Source organism: Myotis brandtii, unplaced genomic scaffold, assembly GCF_000412655.1.
Source record: "Myotis brandtii unplaced genomic scaffold, ASM41265v1 scaffold199, whole genome shotgun sequence".
Taxonomy (NCBI): domain Eukaryota; kingdom Metazoa; phylum Chordata; class Mammalia; order Chiroptera; family Vespertilionidae; genus Myotis; species Myotis brandtii.
The window spans coordinates 972,323-983,272 of NW_005357414.1; the positions used below are offsets into that span (position 1 = coordinate 972,323).

The following is a 10,950-nucleotide window of genomic DNA, read 5'->3' on the forward strand; positions in this document are numbered from 1 at the left end:
CGGAGAAGAATTGAGCCAGAGATTTTGCTGGTTTTGGCACGCACTCACAAAAAGGTTGCCCACCCCTGTTCTATGAGGAATTTCAGAGGGAAGGGGGGAGGTGGGAGAAGAGATTAACCAAAAAACATATATGCATATATACATAACACATGGACAGACAACAGTGTGGTGAAGTTCTGGAGAGGGGTCAAAGGTGGGGTAGAGGGCAACAATGGTGGGGGGAGGGAAATCTGTAATACTTTTAATAATAAAGATAAATTTAAAATAATAATGTTCTAATAATTGTGTATGGTGTCAGATGAGTGTGAGATCTATCAGGATGATCACTTAGTAAGTTATATAATGTCTAATCACTGGAATGTTCACCTGAAATTAATATAATAATATTTGTGAAGTATAATTGAAAAAAACATTTTAAAATTTAAAAAAGAAAATAAAATTTAAAGGAGAAAAAAATGAAAGTAAATGTTGGAAAGCAATAGATAAAAAAAAAAAAACGAAACACAAAAAATCCTGGTTCTTTGAAGAGATTAATAACACAGATAAACTTCTAATCTATTTTAACTAAGAAAAAAGAGGTAAGATACAAATTACTAATATCAGAAATGAAAGAAAAGCCATCATTACTGATCTTGTGGACATCAAAAGGACAATAAAGGCATATTATGAACAATTCTATGTCCACAAATTTGATAACTTAGAAAAGAAATGGACCAAAGCTTTAGAAGATGAACTTACCAAAATTCACACAAAAAAAGATAGACAATCTTAACCAGCTTATATCTATTAAGTAAATTGAATCAATAATTAATACCTGTCCAAAACAGAAAGCACTACGCCCAGATAGTGAACTGGTGAATTTAAGGAAGAAATAATACCAATACTCTACAATCTGTTTCAGAAGATAGAAGCAGAAAGAACAATCTCAAATTCATTCTATGAGACTAACCTTATTTGGTATTACCTTAATACCAAAACCAGGCAAAGACATTATAAGAAAAATCTTTAGAGAACAATATCTCTCATGCAAAAATCCTCAAACAATATTAGGAAATGTAAAAAAAATTCAAAACCAAGGAGGATTAATTCCAGGTATACAAGGCTGGTTAAACATTAAAAAAATTAATTAATGTAATTCATCACGTCAACATGCTAAGGAAGAAAAATCACATTATTGTAGCACTAGATGCAGAAAAAGAATGTGACAGACTCCAACACTATCCAGAAAAGTAGTAATAGAGAATTTATTTAACTTCATAAAGAATATCTACCACAATATACAGCTAACATCATACTTAATGGATAGAAACTAGATTATTAGCCCCTGAAATCGGGAACAAGGCAATGATGTCCCACTAATTGAACATCATACTTGAAGTCCTAGCTAATATAATAAAATGGGAAGTGGAAATAAAATATACATATTTTGAAGGATTAAATAAAACTACCTTTGTTTACAGATAAGATGATTGCATATGTAAAATATCCAAAAAAAGGCAATTAAAAAACCCTCCTGAAATTATAAGTGATTATAGCAAGATTGAAGGATAAAGGTGATACATAAAAGTCAATTGCCTTCCTATATACCAGTAATGAACAATGGGAATTTGTAATTAAAAGCATGATGCCATTTACATTAGCACCTAAAACCCTTAAAATATTTAGGTATAAATCTAGCAAAATGTGTACAAGGTTTATTTGAGGAAAACTACAAAATTCTCAGGAAAGAGATTCAATAAATGGAAAGATATTCCATGTAATGGATAGGAAGACCCAATATTGTTAAGATGCCAGCTCATCCCAGCTTTATCTATAGATTCAGTGCAATACTAAACAAAACTCTGGCAATTTACTTTGTGTAAATCAACAAAGTGATTCTAAAATTATATGGAAAGTCAAAAGACATAGAATTGCCAACACAGTATTGAAGACTAATAAAATCATAGGACTGGCACTACCCAACTTTAAGACTTGCTAAAAAGCTACAATAATCATGACAGTGTGGTGGTATTGAAGGAATAGATAAATGGATCAGTGAAACATAATGCAGAGCCCACAAATAGACCCACACATATAAACTCAATTTATCTTTGACAATATCAGCAAAGACAATTAATTAGAAAAAGGGTAATCTTTTCAACAAATGATGCTGGAACAACTAGACATCCGCATTCAAAAAAAAAAAAAAAAAAAAAAAAAAAAAAAGAAAGAAAGAAAAGAAAGAAAAAGAGAATGTAGACACTGACCATAAAACGTTAAAAAAATAACTCAATGGACCAAAGACCTAAATGTAAACTGCAGAAGTATAAAAATTCTAGAATATAATAGGAGAAAATCTAGGTTATCTTGGATTTGGTAATGAGTTTTTAGATTTAACACAAAAAGCATGATCCATGAAAAAAAAGATAAATTTAACTTCATTTAAAGTAAAAAATTATGCTCCTCAAAAGACTATTAAGAAAGTGAAAAGACAAGCCACAAACTGAAGGAAAATATTTGCAAAAACATATATCTGATAAAGGGCTTGTATCCAAAAAAAGCCCCTCTTAATCTCTTAAATCTGCACAATAAGAAAATGAACAACCCAATCGATAAATGGGCAGAAGAGCTAGAAAAGATATAAAGATGTCAAATAAGTAAATGAAATGATGCTCAACATCATGTGTAATTAGGGAATTGCAAATTAAATCAACAAATGAAACACCAGTACACACCTATTAGAATGGCTAATACTGAAAATATGCCACCAAACACCAAATACTGGTGAGGATGTGGAGCAGCAGAAGCCTTCATTCATTACTGGTCAGAATGCAAAATGGTACAGTTGCTTTGGAAGACAGTTTGGCAATTTATTTCAAAGCTAAACATAGCCTTACTATTCAATCCATCAGCCATACTCCTAGGTATTATCCAAATAAATTGAAAATTTCTGTCCACACTAAAACCTTCACACAAATGTTTATAGTAACTTTATTCACATTTTCCAATAATTTGAAGCAACCAAGATATCCTTCAGTAGGTGAACTGATAAATAAGCTGTACACCCATTCAATGGAATATTTCTCAATGGTATAATAAATTAGATGTCAAGACATGAAAAGACATGGAGAAACCTTAAATACCATATTGCTAAGTGAACGAAGCCAGTCTAAAAAGATTGCATGTCCTATACGGCATCTTGGGCTCTATATGACATCTCGAAAAGACAAAACTATAGACGCAGTAAAAATATCAGTGGTTTTCAGGACTTTGGGGGATAGAGGGGAAAAGAGATGAATAAGCAGATTTTAGGTATACTTAGGGCCATAGTAGATGTTCTGTAAATATTCCTTATGCCTCTTTCCTTGATGTACACTAAAACAGATGTAACCTGTGATTGCCTTTGGATTTGTGAATTGGTTGTGCTTTCTAACAGGCATGTTCTTCATCTCCTTCCTCACAGATTCAGAGACATATTGTATGTTTCAAGACAAGAGGTACAGAGTGGGAGAGAGATGGCATCCCTACCTGGAACCATATGGCTTGGTTTACTGTGTGAACTGCATCTGCTCAGAGGTACAAACCTTCATGGCATGTGATTTCCAAGTTTGTTCCTCAACATGCAGAGGTGTTTCAGTGCCCAGATGGCCAGTGAGCATGGGTATTAAAATCCTAAAACAAGATAAGAAACAGATCACAAGGAAAATTACACATCTCCTATTTCCTTTATTGCCTTTTGGGTTGATTTTCATGGGAGCTCTGAGTATTTGCTATGGACATATACTTATGGTCTTTTAGCCAAATGATATAGGACATGAAAGGAGAAGGAAGAATAGCTTGATAGTGGGAGTCAAGGAAAAAGCTCCATGTAGTGCCTGAATTGTAAGATAACATTGTTGGGGTTTTTTTGGAAACCATTTTTAGGGCTGGCCTTTAGAGAATAGGGCAGATTATACGTCGGTTCATTGGGAGACTGTATTTTATGTTGTCTTAGTCAATAACTGTAATTAAGATTGAGGTTGTGAAACCTTGGCTTGTACCTGTGAGGATTAGAGTGATTGGCTTGGCCTTGGCTCCTCACAAATCACTGAGAGGCTTTTTGATACCTTAAATGGTATCTTTGCAATAGACAAAGTAGGCAGTCCCATTTTCTTTCCATGGCCTTAATCCCAGACCATAGCTATAATCTATTTTTCTGAACCTTTACTAGGATATCCTAGGCCAGGGTCTCTCAATCTTGACACTAGTGACATTTGGGGACAGATAATTCCTAGTTGCAGTGGTTTTTCTGTGCATTATAAGATGTCTAACAGCATCCCTGTCCTCTACCCACTAGACAACAGTAGCGCTAAATGTAGGAGTGGTTTCTGATGTGCTTTGATCTCACTTCAAGATGACACCACCTGGCTCTGAGGAACGTGACACATAAGAGGGGCTCTGTGGTATTTCCAAATGCAACACTAAAAAAATTTCATCTAGAAAGTACATGAAAAAGAAGGAGGTTTATGGTAAAGTGACTCAGATTTGGATATAGAAAGCCTGCCTCTTTAAAAGATTAGGGGAGCTATTGAATGGAGCATCTAGGGACTGTTTACCTGGTATGGCATGATTGTATAAGATTCTTGACTAACACATTGGAAATGGACAGCTAACCCTTGGGGGCTGAGGCTTTGCTGTCTGAAGGATAGTGAAAATGTTAATATGATCCCAATAACAACAGCTCAAGTGCTAGACATCTTTTTTCTCCATTCTCTTCATCACTTTCTCCCCCTACAATAGCCTGACAGATACAAGTAACCTTCTCTTCTACTGAATTATGGATGGAAAATGTTAATGAAAACTGATTTCCAAAGTCTTCCTTTGTTCTAGCAATGGTTGAGAGTGGTCAGAGCTAAGGGTCATGTAATTGTAAATCAGGCAAGGACTCAGTTGCCCCACCCATGCATACTAGCTATTCAGCTCAATTCCAAACTCTAGTCTTGTTCTCAGAAAAAAAAAATGACTGAATAGGGAAATGAAGAGGGAAGGCACTCAACCTACTGGACCAAGGCAGGGTTAAATAGAATCTAGGATCCGTGTGCTAGGGATATCTCCTTGCCCAGGGGTGGGTAGCCAGCCCCTCACAGGACTCATGGCTCATTATCCCTTCCCTTCCATGGCATTGAGCAGGTAAGTGTGAAATCAGAACAGGCTCTTGGAAAATATGTATACTTAGAGCTGGGGAATGGTAGAAACACCACAGAGCCAAGTCAGAAAAAGAAGGCTTTGAAAACTGGAGCAGTAGTGATCCCATCTTAGAAAAATATGCCAATAAGCTAACAACCAACCCAGCAGAGGTGCTAGTGATGAGAAAAGGAAAGAAAAATGCTGATTTCATTCCGCTTCTCAGGAATGCATTATTCACTGTCTGGGTGAGTCCCTGCATGATTGTTTCCCGAACTGTCATGATCCCACTGACCTTTGAAAGACATTTGATTTTTTGTTGTTGTTGCCTCCTCTCTTTCAGAATGGGAATGTGATTTGCAGCCGAGTCAGATGTCCAAGTCTTCATTGCCTCTCTCCCGTGCATATTCCTCATCTGTGCTGCCCTCGCTGCCCAGGTAAACCTGTTAGCCTCTTTCTTTCCCTGCTGTGGTTCTCCTTCCTCCCTCTTCTACCCAACTCACTCCATCTCCCTAATTCCCCAGAAGGGAAACTTCCAGACAGAAATAACAATAGGACACTTTTAGGCAGCCCACACTTGCCCCTAAATACTGTTTATAGCCCAAGTGGGGCACATTCTAGGCTCTAATAAGTTATTGGGTACCCAGTAACAGATTTTCATTGGGCTTTTAATCATTTGAAGGTGGATGTCAGTTGGGGGAAGGGAATTGTGGCCCAGAGATTTTTTGCCATAAACAGCCTCTTCCTGCCATGGGAAGTGGGCACCAGGGGAGTTGTAGCATGGTGGCACGTGTCCTATGCAATTAGTGCTGGAATTGCATCTGAGCATAGCTTCTAAATGATGAGGGGCTCGTCATAAATCAAAGGAGCTGAAATAGCGAGGTTTATGACAGTATAAAGCTGCCTGCCTGCTGAATAGTCACCTCTTCCAGACTGCAGTTATTATGTACACATTGTTAAGAGCAAATCTAAAGGGAAGGCGGGCAGAGACTGTTTCACAAGGCTGTTAGGATGTCTACTTTCACGGTTTGTGGCTAGGGTATTTGTCTGAGGCAAGGGCTCCCTCAATGACACTTTGTTCACATCTGGCTGGGGCCTGGCTCCCAAACCAGAGGCGTGCAAATGTGGAATGATTCAGAGAATGTTTGTGGGTCCAACAGCAGTCCTAGGAAAAGCTAAGTGACAATTTTGGGATCTCGGTAGTAGAAACCTTATAGTCCTCTAAGTCTTTTTTGTCTTCCTCTAGGAAGGAGGTGCTGCAATTGGGGTCCGTGGGTGAGCGTTATGGAGTCAAGGAACCCTTTTAAATTGTTTGCAGTGTTTTGTGTAATTACAAATATGTGTAAATTCTCTTAGAGAGGATCCATAGTTTTATTGGTATTCCTAAAGGTGCTGGACATGACACTAAACACATGAAGAACCACTAGTGTAGGGCATCAATGGTAATATTTTAAATAGTAAAGAAAGAACTTACAAGAGAGAAACCAAACGTGTTAGGACAAAAATGATAGGAATGGGACTAGGAATGTGGTTCAGTGAAAACTCTGTTAACTGAAATGTTGCTAGAATGAGTTTTTGTTTAATGGAAAATAAATGCCCAACCCTTTTTGTCACCACCTTTATAGAGTGAACTCTCCTGCATCAGTAAATGCACTTTGATGAACACAAGCAATTCTTTACCAGGTGATAAAATCTCATATCATGTTACAGGCTTATTGTTCTGAGCATTGGTGATGATAATATATGCTCCAAGATGTAAGAGACTGGCCCAGCATATGATCAACCTAAAAGTTGTTTTTTGGAATCAATCCATAAATGAATGAGGCTTACTCTTTTTGTATACATTTATTTGCTTTTTCTACTTTAACGGTATTACAAGAGTGTGGTATAGGAGGGATTTGGGTAGATTTGAGCAACATTTTTTATAAAGAGGCTAATCTGCGGAGCTTTTTCTTTTATCTGTCAAGTTGCTTTCATATAGCATTATAAAAGTTGTTTTGTTTTTCCCCAGAAGACTCGAAAAGTGGTCTAAAGTCATAGGAATTGAAACTGCTATGTAGAGATTGTTCTTCCTTGAAAAGGAGGTTAAGGCATGAGGCAGACACAGGGTAGAAGAGCATAGAATGGAGTATGGCTGTCATTTACCCCAGCTGAATAGCAGGAAGCAAGTATTGAGAAAAAGTATAAGCCAGAAGTATTTTGAAAGAAAAATAAGTATTAAAAAATTGAGATCATAAATCCCAGAAAAGAGAAAATTGAAAGAAATAAACACATTGTCTTGAAGACTTAAAAAGCCCATTTTATGGAGCATACATAGAAACCAGCTGTTCCCCCTTTTTTTTCTTTCTTGTTCTTGCAAGTCACTTCCTTGTGAGTTTGTTTTTCTTCTTGTCAACAATAACCTTTTAGCAGTTCTTCCTGTGGGTAGTGGTATTAAAGTTCCCTAATCCTTTTTTTAAAAAATTTTGTTTTATTGCTTAAAATATCCCTCTCCCTTCCTCTCTGTAAAAAATCAATAAAATATATATATTTTTTAAAAAAGAATAGTTGGTTTTCATTCCAGTTCAATAGGGCAGAGAGAGCACATGAGAAAAGTCCTTGTTCTTTTCCAAAGAAGAGTGAGAGATAAAATGTAAAATTAAAAATAAATCAATGAACTTTAAAACTTCAAAATTATAGTCAGAAATTAAAGAAGACTCTTATGGAATAAAACATAGAAAGAAAGAAAGTACAGCAGTAATTGGGGCCAAAGCCATATCGTCCATTGGCAGTTGGGACTGGATACAAACAGTTGGGGCCAGGTAGCTGAGCAGGAACTATGGCATACGATTTGCAGGGGAGTAAGGTTATACTCCTCACATGTAAACAAGGACTGATGTAGCTCTGCCCACCCTATGTTTTCCCCTAAAATGATCTGACTGACCAAGGTAGGTACCAGTCGAAGATCATTATCAGGGACTAGCTTTGCATAAGAAAACAGAGGTAAAGACAGACCATCCAGTCATGAGGAAGTCCAAGATGAAACACTAATATACGACCTTGTTTAGAGCTCAGTAAACTACAAGGCCTGAAACAACAATTCCACTAGGAAAGAAGGGAAGAGAAAAACCCCCAGGGATTGTGAGTTTTTTTAAAAAAAAAACTTTTAGAAAACAAAGGGAAATTCAGAACTAAGAAAAGCTCTCAAGAAACCTAACAAAAGTGAGAATTCAAACTTGAAAAAATATAAATATTTGAACAATATGAAATGGATTTTAAATAGTTAAATGCCTTAAACAAATAAAGAAGAGAATAAGATCCCAAGAAATAATGGCCAGGGTTTATAAAACAGCAACATGTAGATATTTTTAAATATAATTTAAAAGTTGGGGGGAAACTAAGCTATTGAAAATTAAAACAACAAGTAAAACAATAGATGGCATAAATAAAAGGCATACAAAGGTTGGAGAAAGAATTCATGAGTTGGAGGACAGAATTCAAGTAATATATTATTACAAGGAATATAACAAAATGGAAAAAATGAAGGTGACATTAAAAGACAAAGCGTATAAATTAAATGAACTGCAACAGCATACACCAGGCGGGAGTGGATAGGAAGAGGCCAACCAAAGAACCTGAATGCATATATGCATAACCCATGGAAACAGACTATAGGGTGGTAAAGGCCTGGAGCTAGAGGAGGTCAAGGGGGGAGGGAGAAGGAGATATATGTAATACTTTAAAAAATAAAGGTGTTTTTTAAAAAAATGAAAAAAAAATGATAGAAGGGGAAAGAGGTAACTTTCACAAAGCTAATGACTAAAAATAAATAAAAAGAAATTTGAGCCTTTGGGCTGAAAAAGTCATGTGCTGATCAAGCTAAATAAAAATAAATCACACATCTACAAACGTCATTGTGTACATCAAAGAAAAAGAGAAAATATCAAAAGCTAGAAGGAGAAAACAGGTTACCTACAAAAGAACTACAAACAGCAAACTTATTACAAATAAAGGAAGTCAACAAGCCATTTATTAATATCTTCAAAGTGCTGAGGGAAAATAAACATTCACCTATAATTTTACCCCCAGCCAAATTATTATTCAAGAATGAGGGCAAAATAAAGACATTTTTGCATATAAGTATTAGGGAGTAGTGCATGGGAGAGGGATAGAGAGTTAGAAACATCGATGAGAGAGAAAGAGAAACATCAATCAGCTACCTCCTGCACACCCCCTATTGGGGATGTGCCCGCAACAAGGTACATGCACTTGACTGGAATCAAACCTGGGACCCTTCAGTCTGCAGGCCGATGCTCTATCCACTGAGCCAAACCGGTTAGGGCAAAACCAGCTATTCTTTATATTGAAGATAAAACAAGAGCAAATGGGTTTAAACTATAGCAGGGAAGAATGGAGTTTGATAAAAGGAAGAACTTTAGGACATAATTGTCATTAAAACTTAGAATAAGTGACTAAGGAGAATTTTAGTCTCTTTGCTTTATATTTCTGGAAATCAAAAGGTACCCACCCATCTGACATAGAGTTGGCACAGTTCTGCTTTGAGACAAGGCAATGGATGTGATGACTCTTCTATATTCCTTTCCCCCAGTGATTATTCAGCATGAGGAAGTTCATGACTTCAGGACCACAGGAATGTTTGGTCAAAGGAAGAGGATCTAGTTTTCTGTCTTAACCCAATGCAAGGCACTGTGATGAAAATATCCTGACTTAAAAATAGAATATTTAAAGCTAAGATAATGAAAAAGTTCTATATAAAAGAGAAAACAAACAAGAAAACCATATACCCATGGCTTTAGTTTTACACATTATGCTATAGCAGCAGTATCAACTTCACAGAGCGTTCACCTGGGTAGTGATGGACTTGATTGGTTAAGTCCTACTAGGCATGCCTATAGCTCATCTCCCATTAGAGAGGATAGAGAAACCACCATCCCCGTTTGTTTGAGTTTCACATGGCTCTTGCTTTCTACACTCCCCACTCCTGAAATTTCCAACACTCCTGCAATTTCCAAGGTTCTGACCTGCATTTGAGGTTATCTCCTGGATCTCCTGCTGAACCATGGAAATCAGAGTATGCAGACTGCTTTTTCAAAATTACAAGAGAGAAATCTGTACTGATTCCTGTGAAGAGCAAATGAATTTTTTTTTCATCAACACTTCCCTAAGTTTCCATGACAGAGGTCAAGTCTTGGTCACATACCACAGGGCTCTACTGGGCCCAAAGAAGCTGGTGCTACATTGAGGCTAGAAGATACTTAATGGAAAAAGTCCAAACTGCACAGAAGTCAGAAAGGTCATGAAATCTATCATAGTCTCTAAGCAGGACTCTCTATAGTCTCCAGTAATAAGAAATTTGTGGGCTTCCAGGAAACCAGCTCCTGGGATTGGCTGCCCCACCCCAAGTGGCATGGGCTGGGAAGAACAGCATGGTGGGGCAGACACTTCCCAGCTTAGCACACACACACCAGCTCCTCTTTGAAGTGACTTTCCTGATCTGAATGGCAATTCTTTTTCTGTTTTTGGAGTTGGTTGAAAGGGAACACAAAACATTTAAATAAAAATTTCCAAATTAAAAAAAAAGAAATTTGTAGGAATGAAATTCCATATCTTCTCTTTTGGGGGAGTGAAATGGTAAAGTGAGAGGGGAAAAGAAAGACTATGACTTCTCTCCATTTGTTCTTTATGCCCTGTGCATGAAAATTCATGCACTGGAGGAGGGGTCCCTTAGCCCGGCCTGCCCCCTCTCATAGTCCAGGAGCCCTCAGGGGTGAGAGGCGACCCAGCGATCAGGGGAAGGTGACGCCCCCA

At 37.2% G+C, this 10,950-nt stretch overlaps 1 protein-coding gene across 4 annotated transcripts in view; it reads left to right on the forward strand.

Annotated features, from left to right (window-relative positions):
* The window catches only part of CHRDL1 (chordin-like 1), a 167,928-nt gene that overhangs the window by 59,294 nt on the left and 97,684 nt on the right, over positions 1-10,950 (forward strand). For all 4 annotated transcript variants that reach the window (XM_005865202.2, XM_014538817.1, XM_005865200.2 and 1 more), the window contains exons 3-4: positions 3,443-3,555; positions 5,486-5,579. In XM_005865202.2, coding sequence (XP_005865264.2) covers positions 3,443-3,555; positions 5,486-5,579 — 207 coding nt within the window. The remainder of the gene's footprint in view (positions 1-3,442; positions 3,556-5,485; positions 5,580-10,950) is intronic.